The following is a 20,515-nucleotide window of genomic DNA, read 5'->3' on the forward strand; positions in this document are numbered from 1 at the left end:
GAAATTGGTAATATATCGGTTTTAATAGGGAAATATACCAAAATGTAAAAATGCCACCTGGTTACACTTTGTGGTGTTCGTTGGTATATTTCCCAAATGCGTGTAAATAGGCGCATCATTTCAAACACAAATTATTTTCGTCCTTTTCCAAAAATCTAGACCCTTCCAAGAACTTTTTTTTTTGTAACATCCATGGGTTCTCATTGGACATAACAGACATTTGTCAAAAAATAATTTCTTTCCAACAAATACGAAAATTAAAATCACAACAGCATTAACAAGATGACGTTGCCACTCTTCTAAAAATTAATCATTGATCGATAACAGATAAGACAGCTAGTGTGAAACAGCTGCTCAAGCCACCGAACAAAACGCCGTTTGTTTTTAATTATTCATCATAACTTGTGCAATTATTAGTGTTTTACCATATAATTAAGAGTTATTTACTTTGGCTTCCGATATAAGCTAACAAACATCGCTCATCTCTAGTCTTACACCAAAACCATATCACCTACATACATCCACCCACAAGACAAAGCGGCATTGTGAATTTGTACATTTGTTGTTAATAATATGGTTGACATAAATCTTGAATGTGTGGCGTTGATTGAGCCGCGATCATCGACATCCACGGAACAACAGCAGCAGCAGTATCTCGAAGCGGCGCGCATTCTGCTAGTGCTGTTGGAAAATGTACTGAGCCAGCCAAATAACCTTAAGTTTCGCACGATTCGACTAGAGAACAAAGCGATCAAGGAGAAACTTCTGTCGCTGTCGGGTAGCGAACGACTGCTAGCCGCAATTGGATTCAAACGCACGGCAGCCTCCAATGAATACACATTGCCCAGCGAGGTACCGCTGCAACATATACAAAAGTACCGGGACGAACTGCGTAAGCGGCGGGAGGCGTGGCTTAACGGCGCAGCGCCAAAGAGTAAGTAAAACTGGATTTTATATATGCAATTGTAATTTATTCACTTTCCATTGTGAAGGCCCACTTAATAATCATGCGAAACCCGTGTCAACAACACAGCCAGAAATGCCAGGTATATGTGCAACGCCTTTGTTCATAAAACCTTCAGTACCCTATCAGCAACGCATACGGTTTCCACGGGTCCTGGTAGGTACATTCTATAAAATATCAAATTGGACGCTAATACGGAATTCCTCTACCAGCGCACTGCCAACCGATTTCTGCAATCCTTGGAGCTGTATAGCGATGCAGTTATGCAGTATGAGGATAAGGCGCTGCTGGCCAGCGGCCTCAGCCTGATTCCCGTCGATACACTGACCTCCAATGCCAACGAGAAGCTCGTTGGTATGCAAGAAATGATTGCGTCTGGTCAGTGTCAGGAGAAGGAACCTTGTTTTCGAGATCTGTTGCTGGTGGAGCTGGTCAATTGGTTCAAAACCGAATTCTTCGAGTGGGTCAACACAATACCGTGTAAGGTATGTGGCAGTGAGGACGGCAAATTGCGTCGCACCCAAACCGAAGGTGATGTGCGCGTGGAGATTACTGTTTGCTGTGGTCAGGAGACAAAGTTCTATCGCTACAACGACATATCGCAGCTTTTGGTGACTCGCAAGGGACGCTGCGGTGAATTTGCCAATTGTTTCACATTCCTCTGTCGATGCCTGGACTACGATGCCCGTCTAGTGCACTCGCACTTCGATCACGTGTGGACCGAGGTCTATTCGGAGACGCAATTGCGTTGGCTTCACGTTGACCCATCGGACAATGTGGTGGACTCGCCGCTAATGTATCAGCATGGCTGGAAACGTAATATCGATTATGTTTTTGCCTACTCACGGGACGATGCCCAGGATGTAACTTGGCGCTACACTAATAATCATAAGCAAATCCTGCAAATACGCAAGCTGTGCTCGGAAAAAGAGCTTATCGATGCATTGAATGGCATTCGAGGAAAACGCCAGCAATTTGTGAGTGACGAACGCAAAAAATTCCTAAGTCAGCGGAATTTATTCGAGGTCATTGAGATGACCCTGGAGCGGTAAGCATTTGAAAACAGTGTACTAATTTATTGTTAAAATGTTTTTATTCTATAATTCTTGAAATTGCGCAGCACGCCGACTGAGAACGAGCTGAAAGGCAGGAGCTCTGGCAGTTTGACGTGGCGACAGTCGCGTGGCGAAAACTCATTCAGCAATGTGAGTCACACTGTTTGTTAATTGATATTGTCTATATGACGAGAGACGATTTGTGCATTTATTTAATTGCAGATTTTTGTATTTACCCCCAACGACAACGAAGTGGAAAAGCGTCAATTTAATTTACGCTACAGTTGTTCCAGTGATACATACGAACGATTTATCAAAGGTTTGCGGCGCAATAATTACCAAGTGTATCTAATCTAATCGCAGTTTATGACCGATCACTTTCTTTTTTTTAGATGGAAGTAGGGTGAATATACTCGAAACTTACAAGACTTGGCAGAGTGCGCAATTCGCCTCAAAGAACATATTTCGCAAAGTGGAACACGATTGGAAGGTCACATATTTGGCCAGATTAGGTAGATTTGCACTTAGATTACTCTCTTATCCATATAATAATTATAACCAAATATATTTACAGAGGATACGGACAGCGCTGAAATAATATGGAAATTCGATTTGAGTAAATCAAATCTGAAAGTAAAACAATACAATTTGATTTTTGAGACAAAAACCTTTGGCGAAGGGAAAATTGATGTTAGCATTGAAACAAGTAACGGAAACAAAAATATTGAAAACTCAAATCAATTCCAAATTGTGGCCAAATTAAGTGGTGGGGTGTCTTGGCAACACTCACAGCTCTTCAGACAAGCCTTGAACTCAAGGGAGTATCCTTTTGAACTTCACGTTGTGCTGCACTAGCGATATATCCAAAAAAAGAACATGATATCTTACAGAACAATTCCAAATGCATTGTAAGTGTAAATAAGACAACCATATATACTATATACATATATATATATATTTATATACAATGTACAAAGTTTCAATGAAACATTAACGACTATGTACGTCCAAGGTACGCAGGATAATAAAGTCACAAAATGAAGTCACAACTTGCCAGTCAAAAATAAAACTATCGACTTAAAAAGTTATTCTTCAAGTGTGTGCAATAAAATATAAAAAAATCAATTGAAATATTACTTCACTTTTAACTTAAAGTAGAGTGTACAAGCTGGTCGGAATAGGATATAGGACTCAACTGTATCATCATTAAATATAAGAACTAAATTACAATTCACTATTGACTAATTCGAACCATTGTCTCATGGCCTCGCTTAGGACAAGAGGCAATTGGTTTAGGTCCCGCACAATCACGTAGTATGGAAAAGGAAAACTGTCTAGATATGAGTTAATATTAACCGAACCATCCTTGTTCACTTCCACGTGTTGTATATCAAGAATGGAATTCTGAAAAATAGCACACGATTAAAATCGCCTCCAATTGAACTTAGAGATTCTATACATACCTTATTATCTGGATTATCGATGATTATGTAGACGAGGAAGATACGTTGCAAGCGAGCCAATTTGATGGCGTTTTTCACTTTTTGGTTACCCTCGCTAAATATGTTGCGCCCGTCGCTCAGTACGAGCAGAAGATTCTCAAATAGACCGTTATCGCCACCAAGCCCGCTCTCCTCGATGTTGACGGTGCGTATAAAATCGAGTAGACCAGCTATCTTCGTTTTATCCTGATCAAAATTGAGGGCACTCACCAAACGCGGTCCATCAAACTGTTCGGTGTGATTCAGAATGATTTTGGGCGCTTCTCCAAAGGAAATGATGCTTAGCCGACCACTTTCGAGCAGCGTCAGTGCTTGTGACACCAATGAGATAGCCTCTAGTGTGAGTGTCTTGGAATTGTTGTGATGCATCGACTTTGAATCGTCAATGGCAATGGTAATCTTATAGTCGCGCTGTGCCGGCTTCGTGCGACGTAACCAGATCTTGTCTTTGCGGAATTGTGATGCAATATACGGTATAATCTTCTTCATATTAATGCGACGTCCCGTTCGATAATCGCCCTTGAGTCGTGTGCATTTCGTTGGCTCCAAGATAAGACGCAATTGTTCGCACAGCTCGCGAGCGTTCTGGGTCATGCGATTCGATATACTCGACCAACTCTCGTAATCCTCGTGCTGCGGCAGGGTGGCACTAGCATTGGTTAACTGTTGTTGATACATTTGACGCAGCTCGATTTGTTCGGCTGTGCTCAGATCCTGTGCATTTGTGCTCTTATCCAGCAGAAGCTCAGTGTTGCTGTGCGCTGTGGTCTCGGCACTCCGTGGCACTGTCATTGTAGGTACCACTTCACCCTCGATTTCCATTTGCTCGGGTGGTGTTTCGAGGCGTTCCTTTGATTGTTCCGTCTTGGAAGGTTTGTCCGACTTCTGATCTGTCTTTTCAGAACTCAGTTGTTCAAGTTGTGGGTCTTCTTCTGGATTAACTGCAGGCTCATCCTCTTCCATAAGCTGATCAGCGTTTTCGGCATCTGCATTTTCGTCATCCTTCTGCTCCTCATCCTCTTGGTGTTTGATTTGCTTGGATTGCTCCTCTGTTGCATTGTCCAATGTGGTTTTATCGCTGTTCTTCGGTTCCTTCACATGCTGATATTCCTCGGCCTCTGCATCCTGTTCCGCTTGATCCTCTTTTTCGCCCTCGTTCTGCTTGGACTCCTTCAGTTGATCAATCGTTTTCAGCTGCTTGAGTTTGTTTTGCTCAGCTTCACCTGTATGGAAAAAAGAGATTAGAGATTTGTGTAATTAAGAATATATTCATTGACTAATTACCTAGTGAGCGTTCTTCATTAGTGCGTCCTTGTTTACGCTTCTCCTGAGTTTCCTTTTCATTCTTTCGATCCTCCTGGGAAACAGTTTCCTTGGTCTCAGCCACTCCTTGGTGACCTCCATCGTTTGTCTAAAATTTAGGTAATTACAGTTTGAATTGGTTACCTTTCATATGTGCAAATAAATACTATTAAAACTTACATCATTTTCAGCCTGTCCAACGCCATCCTTCTCTTCGCCAGTTTCCTGCTCGTCCATCTTCTGCTCCTGCTTAACATCTTCTTCCTGCTGCTGCTGCACATGATCCGCTGAGCTGTTTTGCTCCGTATCCGGAACAGATTGAACATTTTCCTCTTTGCTAGACTTGTCCTTTGACTGCGTGTGCTCCTCCGGTTTCTCTTCGCGAGTTTCTGGCTCAGCAGGTGCTTCATCTGGCTTCTCTTCTTCCTCCGTATCGAGCTCGCCGCGAGTTTGAGTTTCTGGCTCCTCGTTTTCTTTCTCTTCTTCAGCAGCGGCGTCTTCATCTTCTGCTTCGTCTTTGCCATTTTGCGTTTTGTCCTTTTCGGTGGATGTTTCCTCTGCCTCCGAGTCGCTGTCATCAGATTGTGGCTGATCTTCTTTGGTCTCTTCCTCCACTGCATCTTCCTCTGCCTCTTCGGCTGGCTGCATGTTCTCCTTCATTGCATCAATATCAAATGGATTCTCGTCGTTCGCCTGTTCGTCTTCATTGTCATGACCCTCGTCCACATTGTTCATATCGCCCAGATCCATTTCTTCAGGTTCTGGCGGCTCTTCCAATTCATTGTGCATGGCATTCGTTTGTTCTTCATCAAGCTCTGGTTCCTTCATGTCATCAATATCCTTGGCTTGCTCTTTGCGTTTATCTTCACCACTTGGTTCGTTTGTGGCATCCAATCCATCCTTCTCATGCTCGTCCTTGCCATCCTCTTTGGCCGCATCGTTTTTGGTGTCCAGATCGTTGTGCTCATCCTTCTCATCTTTAGTGCCTTTACCCTGATCCTCTTCATTCATGTCAGGTTCCTCTTCTTCCTCTTCAGGTTTCTCCTCGTCATCGCCCCAGATCTGTTCGTCCAACTTCTCGGCACCATCTTCTGTTTCACCCATCTCTTTGTTGAGCTCGTCCTCCTCTTCGGACTCACCACTATCATCCTCTTCTGGTTTGTCCACGTCCTGCATTTTGGCGTCAAAGTCTTCGCTCATATCGATACCCTTCTCCTCCTTGCAGTCGGGCTCTTCTTTGTCGCCCTCATCCTTGCGATCCTCTGGCCGTTTTGCATCGTCCAGTTGATCCTCGGACTCAATCTTATCGGATGCATCGTTCTCGCCAGTGCCATCTTCCAGACCAAAGCCTTCGCCATTCTTTGACTCCTGTTTGGCTTGACCTTCCTCGTCCTGCATTAGATCCGGTGGCACACAGAAACCCTTGCTGCCAATCTCAACGAATGCGGTCAGCATAATGGACAGCATCTTGGCGGAGATTTTGTGGGTGCCGAGCTGCTGTAACAGCATGTAATCAGCCAGTAATTGATACTGCTCCAGTACGGGCAACAATGCCACAGCGCGGCGCAAACAAAGCAGCTTCTCCTCGCTGGGATCGGCATGCTTCAGCACCAGCAGCACATTCGAGAGCTTTTGGAGAGTGCGTGGCATACTCAGCAGTTCCCAATCCGCATCCAGTTGGCCAGTCAAATGCTGCTTCAGATGCTGCTCCTTCAGTTCGGTGCCATTTTCCGATTCGTTTTCCTTGTCAGGCTGTTGGCCATGTTCCTTGTAGATCTTCTGCAGCGCCAAGAGCACTGCATGGGCAATGTTTGCAAGCTCGGCATCCACATTAGTCAGCTCAATGGGCTCTACCTCAGTGGCTGACGGCACTGTAGTGCTATCCAATGTGGTTAGCAATGTGAGTAGTGGTTGAGCCAACGGCAAGTGCTCCTCATGTTTATCCTCTAGCTGCACCAACACTTGCTTAATGTTGTCAATGATCTTCTGGTAACTGCGCTGATAATGCTGCAATTTGATGCTGTCCAGGAAGTCTGTATTCGCACGCTCTAGCTCCTGCAACAGCACTTGGCTGCTACGCAGGATTTGACTGCAAAGTTCGAAAAGTTCAGGCAAATGCAGCGACTGACGTTGAAGCAACAAACTATTTTCGCTGCTCTCCTGACCGGGTGCACAATGGAGTAGCAATTGCCATTGGCGTAGCAGATACTGGATTTGACAGAGCTTATGCTTCAGCTGGACACATTCATCCGCATTGCGGGCAAAACTCAACTGAACAGCTGTCGCCTGCTCTGGCAACACAATATCTGCCAGTTGTCGTAGCTTATCCAAGACATTCCGCAGCTCATGCAATTGTATTGTTGAACTGGACAGCTGCTCTCTCTGCTGCTGCACCAGGAGGAACATGTCAACAGCGAAACCCTTGATACGCTCGATATTTGGAGGACCCAACTCCGACAGCGGAGTGAGCATAATGTTCTGCAGCAGCTTTAGCTTAAACACGCTTTTCATGTAGTACAGATCCAGCTGCTGGTTGAGCTGTCTCCAATTGCCATGGAGTGAGGGCAGCATGGCTTTTATGCTGAATGGCGGCAACTGGAAGTTCTCGAATTCGTTGCGCAGCGAAAGCTCCATGAGACCCGTCTTGTAGTTGAGGCCAAGGCGTGAAAGCAGCTTGAAAAGATCGATTAATGCCTTGCGCTTCTGTTGCAAGATCTGCTTGGCCTGCAGCTTCTGTTGTGGCCGTTCCTTGCTGCGGTCCACGTTGAGGTTGCGCAGATGCTCACAACGCTCCAGCTGCTGGTCCACCAGCTCATCCAGCTCAGCAATCAACGGACCAAAACCAGTATTTGCGAGAGTTTCCCGCACAATGGTGCGAGCGGTGCCAAAATGTTTGCCCAACTTTTGCAAAATTGACGCATTTTCCTCGCCCAGATCCTGAGCATTGTACTTTTGACGCAACTGCTCACTGGCCACAAAGTGTTTGCTGTCCATTAGATAAGGCATGGGTTTATTTTTGGCCGACTTGCTCTTGTCCAAACTGTAGTCCTTGACGGTGGCGTCCTTGGGTTGGAAAACATCACTGATCTTCTGCTCGAGCTGCAGACGATGTTCCTTAAGGAACTTGTTCAAATTGCGATGCACGGTGGCCACATTGTTGCGCATGCTAAAGTAGCTAAGATCCTTGTTGTAGCTCTGGATCTTGACGAACTCCCGCAGTTTCTTTTCGATGGGCAAGCGACGCGTCTTTACGGTTTCAGTCACCTCGTTGGCGAACTGTGCAAAATACAATTGTAGATTGTGCAGCGCTGCAATCAGCGGTTGGATTTGTGCCTCCTCTTGCTTGCCGCCGCGCTCCCGATTGTGTAGATACATCTCAAAACCATGCAGCAGCTGAAGACGCACATGGAAGTCGCCATAGCTGGATGCCTCCACAAACTGTCGCAGTGTGCGTATTAACTCGGGCAATTCGGCTCCAGTTTGCAGCAGATTGTAGATGAAGAACCAATAGCGATATGCTTGTAGCTCCACTTGTTGCCCCGTCTGATTAAGACAGTTGCGCCAATGTTGCAACTCCAGTTTCGTCCAGCGCTGCACAAACTCAGCGACCTCAATCTCCTCCGCCACCAGATTGTTGTTTTTGTGAGCCACCTCGTTCCAGAGTGACAATTTCTGACGCAGCAGCTGGAAGCCAGTGTTGAAGCGACCCACACTGGCATTGGCGGGCAGCTTGCGGATGCGTGCAATGACCAGTTTAATGTCCGCGAGACCAGCGTGCTCGGGATACAGTTCAAGTTGCTCCAGCACACGCTTCTCTATGCGCTCCATGACTCCCATGCAGCCACCGACCTCCGAGATATTCGAGTCCTTGTAGTAGTCGTAACTGCGATTTGCCTGAATGTCCTCCAGCTCAATGTCCTTCAGCTGACGCTGCTGCAACGCCAAGGCAAAGGCCAAGCCATTGTAGATGGTGCTATCCAGTTGAGGACTCAACGCTGTCTTGTAGTGTCCATGCAACTGAGCAAAGACCTGAAGACGCGCCTGAAAGGGTGCAATTAATTGGAGTTCTGAGCGATGTGATTGCTGTTCTTGATCCTTGTAGTTAACCGGCGTATGACTGCTCATCACCTCAATGAAATTGCGCACTAGGAATACGTAATCCTGTTCGTTCACAATCTCCGCCAGCTTAGATTTGGTGTTGGCCTTCTTATCCAGTTTTAGTACTTGTTCTAACGTTGGTTGATTGACGAATTCAGCAAAGTCCTCGTCCAAATGAGTCGGGAAGTTCTCTTCAATTTCTTGAAGTTCCACCACCTCATCATCTTCAATGCCACCAATTGTTTTCGTCTTGTAGAGACTTTCTTCCTCGGCACGCTTATCATTGCGACGCTTCTCCTCCAACTGCCAGGTCTGATTGCAGATGCTCAATGCATCGTCGTAGGCAACAAAGATCGTCTCATCAATGGTCGAGGCTATGGTGATGAAGTTCCGCAACTCGCTGAGTTTTGCCTTGAGCAGGCGGAAGTACTCGTGTTCGCAGTGGGGCAACTTGGCCAGCAATCCGTAGACATGACTATTCCTGATGGCTAATGGACGCTGCGAGGGAAACTGCACAATCTGACTGATGGTGTGCTCCAACCTCTGTGTTTCACTGGAGCTACCCGCCACCAAGAGTCGAGAGAAGAGCACCTTTAGTTGCTCGAGGCCGAAACGCATTTGATTCACAGCACATTTGATGGGCAGCACAAAGTCCTGATAATAGGCAGCGTAACGGGCGAGCGTGTGATGTACAAAACGTTGAGCATTTGCCAGCCACAGCTCCAGTTTGTTGAGCAGCTCGGCGCTGCTCTTCAGCTGCGCTGCATCGGCCAACTGTGGACCCACAAAGTGTGACCAATTTTCTCGGATGGCTGTGATTATTTTGTGCAACGCCTTGCAGTCGCAATTTGACTTGAGGAAGTGCGTCAGATCCTGCACAAGTGAAGCATAGAGACACTGTTCGGGACGCAGAGCCAGTTTTTGATTGAGTTGCTGTTGTTGCTGTCGGGCCAAGAGCAACTGCTGCTGCAACTGCTCATAGATTTGCTGGCCAAAGTGTTTGTACTTCATGATGATCTTCATGAAGTCGTAGGCAGTACTCAACTGGCTAAGGCAATCAATGTCCTCAGCTATGTACAGATTCTTCAGTCGGTTCTTCTCCACAGGATCGATTAGGGGCGCATGTGTGAGCACACTCAACTCCAAGGCGCCAATCAGCGCGGTTGCCAGTGCAGCATCAAAGACGCTGTTCAAGGACTGCTGAGTGTCAAGTTGCAACTGCTGCAGCACCTGTTTCAGGTCTGTGATGCAGCTCTCAAAGCCAACGTCTGTCTGCTGCAACTGCTGTTGAATTTTCTTAATGTATTCCAATTCCTGGAGCAGTTGACTGGCGTTCTGCTGCGCCAACTGTTTATTGTTCAGCTCTGGACTGTGACGACGACTCACAAGCTCCGCATTCTGCCAGAGCAATTGACGCGTCTCTTGCAATGACTGTCGCCAAGGCTGCAGATCGCTGAGTGGCACCGACAGCAGTTGACCATTTGACTGACAAATCAAGGCGAGCAACGCATTGGTCAATGGCGGACCTTGATAGTTATAGCGACTTGAGAGCTCCGTCTCTGTTGGCGTCTGGGCGCAATCAATGCGTGTGGCAATATTCTCCAGTTGATAGCTTCGTAGTGCATTCAAATACTGACGTTGATAGCTTCGCAATGACCTGTAGCAGCTGCTGCCATTGAGTTGCTCCTGCAGTTGCTCAAAATCAGCCTGTTGTAGTTGCTTGGCCGCTGACAAGATCTTGCCATGAGTTGAACTATTAAGCGTATTTAGACATCTCCATAGCTGGCTATTGAGTGTAATTATTTTCTCGCTGTAGTCTCGATTCAATTGCTCATCAAAGTCAGCGTTGAGTGATCGGCTCAGAACGCGATCCATGAAATATTCACGCAATGCTGGCACAAGCATCTGATACAGCTGCAGCTGCTTGACGTCTAAGTCAACGACGTGCTCATCGCTCGGCTCCAGCTTGCCGCCAGACAACGTAAGCGTCAGTTGCGTCATGTCTATGTCCACCTCCAAAAGCGTTTCTGGTTCACTGTCCTGTTTGTCCTTTAGTTCAGTTTGCAATTGCAGCAGCTGCGTTTTCAATTCATTCTCGTCCAGGCTGGAAGTCAGCTCAAACTGCTTGAACTTGAAACTCTCAGTGTATGCTCGCTGGAAAGCACGCCATTTGTGGGCATCATCGGACTGTAGAACCAACCACTTCTGTAACCAGAGTTTGCTGTCCATGCCACCATATTGCGGCACCACATTCAGTAGCTGATGCAGCTGCTCCGTTTGCTCGAACAGTGCAATCTGAAATAGATTTAGGATTAATAATTGAAGGAATTAGAAGAAATACAATGAACTCGTTTCACTCACCTGCTGTTCTAGGTAGTAAGGTTGGAATTGTGTAAACTGCTTGGCATAAAATTTGCTGGCAGCATTGATTGGTCGCTTCGTCTGCTGAACATAGTTGCTCAACTTCTCCAGACTGAGACGCAGCGATTTGTGCACTTTCAGGAATTCAGGCCAAGCCTTTAGAATGTCTGCGAGCAGATGTTTCTCCAACCACTTGAAGTGCAGCACCAGTGTGTGCATCAATGGAATATGCAGCTCGTTATTTTGCAGCAATAACTGCTGCGATGTGGCCAACAAACGATTGAACCAATGGAATTTGTTCAAGAACTTTGCATAATGCGACAGCTCGAACTTAGCAGAGCTCAAATGCTGCTGCAGTGCTTCAAGCAGTGCATCGAGGAAAGTCGAGAGGTTGAGTAAAAATTCATTACTGTATTTGTCGGTGATTTGGTCATTCAGCAATGCCTGGGAATACTGTAAGGCATCCAACTGCTGTAATTTGGTTACTGGTCGTCTGGGAATCTTCTCGAGCAGCAATTGCGCCCACAAAGCTGTACTCAGCGCTAATGCATTGTCATCGGCAGCATTCCCAGGTTGCTGCGTTGTTGCATAGTCACGCAGTCGTGGAAACAGTCTTCTATGCCAGGGTAGATCAGTCAACGATAGATGGAAGCGTTGCCCTTGCAACCGCAAGCAATCAAAGAGACTCGAGGACAATTGCTGCAGTTCAGCTTGCTCCGAAAGCAATTGTTGTATGTAAAGATGCCTTAATTGCAGATCTCCAAAGGTGCTAGCCTCATACAGCATGTATAGGAAAAAGCGACGTAGCTGCTCCAGATTCAGTTGATCCAAGTTGAGCGATTCCATGCGCTGGAAGAGCGATGCCAACTGCTCCTTGGGCACCTCGTCTTTGTTCGTTGCTTGTAGCAGTAGCTTCAACGTCGCCGCTTGCAGTTTGATAAGCGTCAATTCGTTAAGATCATCCGTGCAAAGTATGACATCACTAAGATAATCCTCCTGCTGCACTGCATCGGTCTCTTCCTCGCCGTAAGTTTCCGTTTGTGTCAGCACCACTTCGCGCAGTTTGTTTTGATAGTAAGATAGGCCAAAGCCCATTAGGTCCATGTTAGCTGCATACACATAAACTTCCATGGCGGCCACGTAGATGGCTCGTTTCAACTCGTATCCAATGTGCTTGTAGGCAGCGCTAAGGAACGCAAACTGCGTCAGATGCGAGATGGTATACGCATTAAACTCTGTGAGCTGAGTGAGCTGACGATGAATGCTCAACATGCAGTTAATGGCTGCAATTTGATGCACGCCTTGACCGTGGACAATCGCACGCATATCATCAATGCTGTAGGCATCCTTGGCCACGGATAGCGACAGTTCCACACATCGATTGCGCATGGCACGCGACAATTCACCATTCTTGGGATCCACTGTGAGAAAGGCGCGGAAGTTGGGAGATTTTCGCACCACCTCGGCGCTATCTTGGGCACTGATACCCTTCTCCGCAATCAGCAGACTGCCATTGGGTTCGAAGACAGGATTTAGACGATCTAGCACTGCTGAAGAGCATAGATTTACATGCTCCAACAATATATATTGACCGCATTTTAACGATGTCACAATACGTGAATCAACCCACTCGAAGGAGCCACCAGTGTTGAGGGAATCAGTTGACTTGAGGTACGATTGGAGTAGGGAGAGTTGTGATTTATTCTGTGGCAACTGCTGGAACAAAGCAATGCGACATTGTTGTGGCGTTTCCAGCAACTTGTTGATGATCTCGTCAAGTGCCGTCAGACGTTGTTCAAATAATTGCAGCTCCTCTGCTACGCTTTGTTGCTGTGAGTCTGCACATACAAATAAAATTATCAGTAGCAATTTAAGGATTATCAAAGCAGTTACTCACCTGTGGTAGGTCGCACCAGTTGATTGTATTTGCTCCAAGTGCGCCACAGCTGCTCCACAAACTTTGACTCGTTCTGCAGTAGAAAAGCCTTTTGCACTACGCCGAACACCAATGCCTGCACATTTTTATAAATCTCCTCCAGATGACGATTGAGATCAATCTGAAAGGCAAATAATTTATTGGCTAATCAATGTTAATAGTCAAAAATTTAACTTACCTGTTGAAAACTCCCCGTAACAGAATCATCAATGTTATCCGAATTGCAGACACGATTTGAGAGCACACACAGGGCATCAATCAACTTGGTCTTGCCACTGTCTGTGGCACCGCAAAGCAGCAGAGGCTTGTCCATATGCACCGTCTCCACAATTTGCTTGAGCAACTGTCGCTGTGTGGACAAAAGAAGCGGCGCCTTCTCCTGACGCTGAGCTGAACCCAAAGCCACTTGTTCCCGTTGCAAAACGACATCATTAAGATACACCTTGTCCGCTGTCCAATAGAGCGCCACATCTTCGGCAATGGCATTCAACTGCTCAGCATCGCAATTGAAAACACCGGCAAAGATGTTCCTAATGTATAGTTTGTCCTGGTCACAACGCATGCGCTGATAGTAAACCAGTTGCATGCGCTCGTAGAGCGTGAGTAAAAAGTCCTTGAAGGCCACTTGGAACGTAGTGGATTCGGTTAACATTAGGTAGCCAGTCTCAGGATTGTGTAGCAGATCACACCATCGCAGAATGTCACGCAAATTGAACTCGTAGGGACCGCCCTTGTAGCCAAATTCCATGGTGGCCACACCACGATCCAGTTGCTCCGAGAAGCGCACCAGGCGAGCAGCCAAATCGAAGGTTACTTCACGCGTAACTTCAGCTGTAGATTGTTTGCTGAAGAGCTCAAAAAGATTGCCCTTGGGCAGTTGTTCCGTTTCCAAAAGAGCGCCAAAGTGTTTGCTAAGTTGTTCAAAGTAATTCGCATACTTGATATTCACCACATGCAGCAGATCCTCGGTGCTCAGCTTGCGCAAATAAACCTTGTTGAACCGATTGAGGAATGATTGTGGCAATCCTTTGCGTCCGCCGCCCTGTTTCAAAGGATTCTGACAGGCAAAGATGCGCGTTGAAGCCGTTAGCTGGAAACTCTTGTTTAGCTCTGGGATGTAGACTTCGCCACGATGATCGAGCACCGCATTGAGACCCTCCAGCACCGATTGTGGTGCCAGATTCAGTTCATCGAGTAGTATCCAAGTGTTTGGGGCCTTCAGGGCAGCCAGCAACGGTCCATCGCGCCACACAAAGCTGCCAAGCTGACTTTGTGCCTCAACACGTTCCAGTAGATTATCTTCAGCAGGCAGATCGGTGCCGAAGAGATCGGCTAGATCTGTGTGCTCGCAAAGATTGATGCGCACAATCTGGTAGCCAATGGCATGCGCTATACTCTCCACAATCGAGGTCTTGCCCACTCCAGGTGGTCCCTCTAGTAGCACCGGTTTCTGCAGCGAGAGAGCAGACAGCAGACGGAATAGATTCTGTTTGGTAGTCGGTGCATCGAAAAGGAAATCTGCATTGGCCGGCGTTAAGCGTTCTCTATTGACATCAATGAAAAATGGACGTATACCAAAGCTGCGTTCATCAAGTTCCACTTGCTGACCACGTTTCTGGGTCACGTGTGACAGCACAAAGTGTTCGTTGAGTATCTCGCCCGCCTTTTTGATGGCATACTCGATGATCGTTTCCTTGAGTGCCTCTATTTGCGTCTGTGACTCATGGGGCAGCATCTCCAGCGCATCCAGGAAGATTGTCTCCAGTCCAAAGATGGCCTGCTCCGCAAATGTGAGATGCGCATTGCTGACCATGTAGTTGGCCCATGCCAATATGTCGCGCACAGAAAACTTGAACTTCTCGTTGGAGTCGCGTATGAACAGCACGATTTCTACCAAATACTCGGCTATTTTGTGCGTGTTCTTCAAGGAGCTGCTATTGGATTCACCACGATGCATGCAATTGTACGCAATCTCAATGAGATCCGCCTTATTGTCCGAGGGCACACACCAAACCTCAGTGAAGCGATTCCTCAGCGCTGGCGACAATTCCTTCTTGCCGAAGTCACCGCCTGGATTCATGGTGGCCAGAAACTGGAAGCCCGCCTTTGCCTGAACCACAAAGTCCTTGTTAATATTGTTAGCTTCATTTTCCACCATATCCTCCTCCACAACGCCGCCCTTCTCCGCCAGCAGTACACTACGCTCTGGTTCCAATATGCAGTTGAGACGTTCGAGCACTGAATCCTCAGCGAGGGAGATTTCATCTGCCATAAAGTAGGAACCTTCCTGCATGGCATAGATGAGCGGTCCATCAGCCCATTCAAAAAGTTTCTGCGTTTGATTCTCCTGGCTACGGCAGGGACGTAGTCCGCCCAAGAAATCCGCTCCCTCCGTGTGCATGTGGCAATTGAGAATACGCAACTGCACATTCGCAATGCTTGCGAGCAGTTGGCAGACTGTAGTCTTACCACAACCAGTTGGACCCACCAGCAACACTGGCTCATCAAACTGCAAAGCCTTGGCGGTCAGTACCGCCATCCGGGTCATGTTGCGAGTCCATACAATGTCGCCGCGCTGCTTGAAATTCCTTATGGCCGCAAGGATATCGCGACTAACAGCAGAGCTCTCGCGCTTGCTGTGAATGTCAAAGAGCAGTTCCAGATCGACACGCTTCTTGAAGTTGCCGTACAGCGTCTCCTCAATCAGCTCCAGCTCTTCCGATGTCCGTACTTTGGCCGAGAGAACCAGGTAGCCTTCCTCGATTAAATGCTGATTCCAATCGTACTTCGTATCCAGCTGCAATGACTTATCCGCTAACGTATAGCGATTGCCCCAACGGAAGAGATCACGCAGCGTGAACACTTGTTTCGAGGTGTTTTTGCGATGCTGCTGTAACTGTGTCATGCACTGCACCATCTTTCGCGCATAGGAAGCGGGAATAAGGCAACGCTTCTCCAATATGGTCTCCAGCTCGGCACGCGGTATATCCGCAAAGTGCAGCTCAATGAAACGGTTCTTGAAGGCTCGCGACAGCGTCTTCCTACCACCATAAAGTCCTGGGGGATTCTGTGTGGCAAAGAGCATGAAATTGGGATGCGCCTTGACCAGCGTTTGAGTTTCGGCAATATACAGCTCGCGATTATCGTCGAGCACACGATTCAAAGCCTCCAGGATATCCGTCGAGGCCAAGTTCAGTTCATCCAAAATGATCCAATAACCATGGCGCATTGCCTGCACCAAGACACCTTCACGGAAGCTCAACTTGCCGGTGACATCGGCGGCATAGGTGCCAATATACTCCTGCAGATCTGTGTGCTCGTGATTGTTGATGCGTAGACAACGATTGCCACTCCTCCGGGCCACATAGTCAATTAAACTGGTCTTGCCCGCACTTGTGGGTCCCTGCAGCAGAATGGGCAGCTTTCCAATCGAAATGATACGCGCCAAATCCTGTAGATTCTTTTTGACGCTGTCCGTCAGAATGTAGTGCTCGCATGACTGCACCTCAAGACCGCCTTCCTGTATCCAGTAGCCTTCAAATTGTAGATAATTCTCACCTAGCTGCGGCAGCGAATGATTCAGCACAGCCTTTGCATTGTGCAGCAGCGCATCACGAATGAGCAGCAGCACAATTTGATGTGATTCGGGATCCAGTTGAGTGAGGAAACTCAAACAGAAGCTCTCGTACAGATTACGCTCAATGGAACCGCATAAATTTCGAGCGCAAATCCTTAAGCTGCGACAGAGTGTACGAAGAGAGTAAACTGGACGGTTGCCGAGGCCATCGTTGAGCTGGAGCTCAGAGAGACGTCGCAGATTTTTGTATAGCTGAACAATGCTGTGCACAGCTTTGCGTTGTATGCCCGAATTGGCTAGATAGTCGCCCACGAGAAGACTCAGATCCGCATCTGTAGTCAGTTCGTCCACGAAGAATTCGGTAAAACGATTGCGTATACCAACAGGCAAATCCTTTTTGCCAATATCTGTGTTGGGATTCATGCAGGCGAATATACGAAAGTCAGGATGTCGCTTCACCGGCATAAAGTCGCCACGTTCGAGCAAAACCACCGATCCCTCTGGTTCTAAAATGGTGGACAAACACTCTAGTGTCTCGGCGGAAGCCAAATTGATCTCGTCCAGCAGCACCCAATCGCCGTTACTGATGCTATTGACCAGGGAGCCGGGTATGAAGGCAAACGATATATTAATGCTCTTGTCGAGCTGCGTCTGCAACCGTTGCAGCTTCTCACGCAGCGTTTGCCAGCGTGGCAGCAATGGATTGTGCTTGTGCTCTGCCTTTGTAAACATACCATTGCACACATTGAGCATGGTGCGTATGATGACGCTGTGGCGTCCACTGTTGAAATGCTTGGCAAAGATCAGCAGAAACTGTTGATTCTTTTCCGCATTAAAAGTTTCACTGAACAGATGCTCAAACTCGTAGCGCAATGGAGTAAGCACATAGTTCAGTTCTACAGGTTTAAAGCCACCAACGAGATCAGAAACATCCGATTGATTGTTCATGTTGATGGCCACAAGTTTGTGCTCCGTACGTTCCGCCAAATACTGTACCGATGACGTCTTGCCCACACCAGTCTCTCCCACCAGCAGCACTGGCTCCGAGTGGCTGACACATACGGCAATACGTTCCAGAATGCAGCTGGCTAGCCGCGTAAAGGAGAATGTCGCTCTCTTAGCCTGGAACTTGGGTATAGCTCTCTTGGTCTCCGTAGTTAGCTTCAGTCGTTTTGTTGCACTTTCCTGACCATTGATTTCCTCTTCCTCGAGCTTTGCCGGCAATGATGCACGTCCAATTTTAAAGAATTCCTTGCCGAATTCGACATCCGGCTTGTAGTCATTGGCAAAGTGCTCGCATCGTGATCTTATAATGCCCAGCTTAGCACCAATATTTGTGATCAAAGCTGTTTTCTCCTTGCTGTTCGGCAAGTACGAACAAAACACGTCGACGGCATTTTGGAAGACAAAGTAAGCACATTCGGAGCTCGTCACCGAGAACTGAGCATTCGCACGTTGACACAGTTTAACAAGATCACGCGTGGATACCAGACGTCCCGAGTTCGGCATGGAAGAAAGCGTCACCTGCTCGAATGGCAATGCCACATAGTTTTCCGTGGTGTCGGCCTTGTCATTGCTCTCCTGCTGGCGCAAATTATCAGCTGATGTGTGATCGCCACTGGAGAAGGTCAGAAACACATCGACAATGCGATTGGCAACAGTTGCCAGTTTGGAATAGTTGGTGCTCACAACTTTGCACAGTTCATTGCGAGAAAGTGGCAGAATGTTGATGGTATACAAGTATTTCTCCAGCAAAGAGTAAAGAGACTTTTGACTCGAGTTGCTTGACGATTTATTGGTGCTGTTAAGAGACAAAATCATATAGTTTATTTAATTAATAGGATGATAGGTGTCTCAACTTACCGCACTGTGACAAACAGCTGAAAGCCTGGCTCAATCTTGACGCAATCCCTAAAGCCAGGCACGCTCAGGGAATTGCGTTCCAGCAGACTGCTTAATATCGTATAAGTGTCCTGTGTGGCGGCATCCAGATCCTCCAATAGCAGCCAATAGCCATGCATAACAGCCTATGAAAAATAGTCCATAAATGAGGGAATACATTCAAGAGCGTTAACATGACATGTCATGTCGCACTTATTTACCTGAGTCAACACTCCGGGCAGCCAGACAAATTCGCCGGGCACATCTGTACAACGATATTGACCCAATAGCATTTTACTGTCAGTCTGATCACCCAACTGTATACGTAAGAATCCATTTCGTTTGGCAAGAGCATCGCCATCCTCCAATACCATTAAATCTTCCAATGGTTGCTCATCGGCTTTTCGCTTGCCGCCTACATTTTTGGATGCTTTCGGTTTCTTTTTCGGCTTCAGTAATTCATCCTCTTCATGCGCTTCGCGCAATGCTTTTTCATGCATTTCAAACTCCTTGGGCTTCGGACAAATGCGTCCAGTCTTACGTGCCAAGTACTCAATTAGAGTAGTCTTGCCGCATCCAACGGGGCCAGAAAGACAAATGGGTTTTGCCGCGGCCACTCCCAGCGCAATACTGCGCAGATTGACAATGGTTGAGTCGACTTTTACGATACGATCGTAGCAGCCATCAGTCTCGGCATAGAAATTCTGATTCTCCTTGTTGAAGATGGGCATCAGCACGCCTTCAATATTGGTTACGCTCTGATGCGCCTTCTCCAGCTTTATGGTCAGCTGTTGTTCCGCCAAATCAGGTAAATATTCACATTCCGGGCACGTGGCGGCCAGGCACTGTTGCTCCTCAAACTTTAGCTGTATCTTGGGTGGAATTTGTGCATTCAGTTGATACAACTGTGTGGCTGTCATATCCGTTAGCATGGCCATGATGTGATTGCAGTAAAGGGTTGTCAGCTGACAGCCAAAGTTATGTTGCGAGTAATTAGCAAGAAACTGTGACCAGTCCCAGAGTTCTCTGTAGTATACGACATCACTCTTTAACAGTTGGAAGCAGCACTGCACGATGTCTATCACTGATTTGTCTTCTTTTAAAACTGCAGCACCATTTGCTTGTGACTTCTTTGCCTTTTTACTTGGGTTCTGGCTAACCAGTTTCTCTTCAAACGGCGCTGGCTTGTTGCGAAAGTAGCTCTTTGAAAATCTAAGCGAGATGTGGAAGTCGTAAATCATTTGCAGACTTACCGAGTACCGTAACTTACCTCTTTGCATCCATGGACAGATGCAACAACTTGGCCAACGCAATTGCCTCCAATCTATATTGCTGCACGTTCTCAGCTGGATCACATTGCAGCGACATCGTAAGCAGCAGCAACAATTGCTCCTCAAAACTGGTGGCAATGGGCACGGTGTAGTCAGAGACCGTCAACTGTTGGCTGAGACTGCCGAACAGTCGCTCCACATCTTGTTCTACATAGCGCTTGAATTTACAAGGTATATAATGAATATATTATCTTTACTTTATTTAGCATGTTTTGATAAAACGTGCTCACTTACTTTCTTCTTAAGAAACTTTTGCAAACTTAAGACAAACACATCCTCTTGAGGCTGACTGGCGGTTAGTTGTAATAACTGTTGCGCACTGCGCCGCAGCTTGTTGATATTTACGTCCATAACGTTGTTTTTAAGTGCATTAATATTAAAATTAAACGCACTGTAATTTCGAACGACGTATCAACAATGCGAATTTTTAAAACACGTGCAGTGCAGTTGCCCGGTTGAAGTGTGACCGCACTTGTAGAACCTAAAAATTACATGAATATTTCTTCTC

At 46.9% G+C, this 20,515-nt stretch overlaps 2 protein-coding genes across 2 annotated transcripts; one reads left to right on the forward strand and one right to left on the reverse strand.

The window, feature by feature from the left end:
* The first annotated feature begins 312 nt into the window (after positions 1–312).
* On the forward strand, positions 313–3,250 carry LOC132794062 (peptide-N(4)-(N-acetyl-beta-glucosaminyl)asparagine amidase). The gene is made up of 7 exons (XM_060804291.1): positions 313–934; positions 993–1,120; positions 1,177–2,012; positions 2,085–2,169; positions 2,242–2,338; positions 2,412–2,531; positions 2,594–3,250. The coding sequence occupies exons 1-7, from the start codon at positions 574–576 to the stop codon at positions 2,872–2,874; spliced, it is 1,908 nt and encodes a 635-aa protein (XP_060660274.1). The 5' UTR covers positions 313–573; the 3' UTR covers positions 2,875–3,250.
* LOC132794060 (midasin) lies at positions 3,227–20,452 on the reverse strand. The gene is made up of 11 exons (XM_060804286.1): positions 20,242–20,452; positions 19,947–20,164; positions 18,898–19,888; positions 18,659–18,822; positions 13,397–18,596; positions 13,180–13,339; positions 11,283–13,120; positions 5,004–11,216; positions 4,806–4,932; positions 3,483–4,744; positions 3,227–3,423 (listed from the first exon to the last, which is right to left on the reverse strand). Exons 1-11 carry the CDS (start codon positions 20,356–20,358, stop codon positions 3,244–3,246), a joined length of 16,470 nt encoding a protein of 5,489 aa, XP_060660269.1. The 5' UTR covers positions 20,359–20,452; the 3' UTR covers positions 3,227–3,243.
* Between the last annotated feature and the right edge of the window lie 63 nt (positions 20,453–20,515).

This window comes from Drosophila nasuta, chromosome 3 (genome assembly GCF_023558535.2).
Source record: "Drosophila nasuta strain 15112-1781.00 chromosome 3, ASM2355853v1, whole genome shotgun sequence".
In the NCBI taxonomy this organism is placed as follows: domain Eukaryota; kingdom Metazoa; phylum Arthropoda; class Insecta; order Diptera; family Drosophilidae; genus Drosophila; species Drosophila nasuta.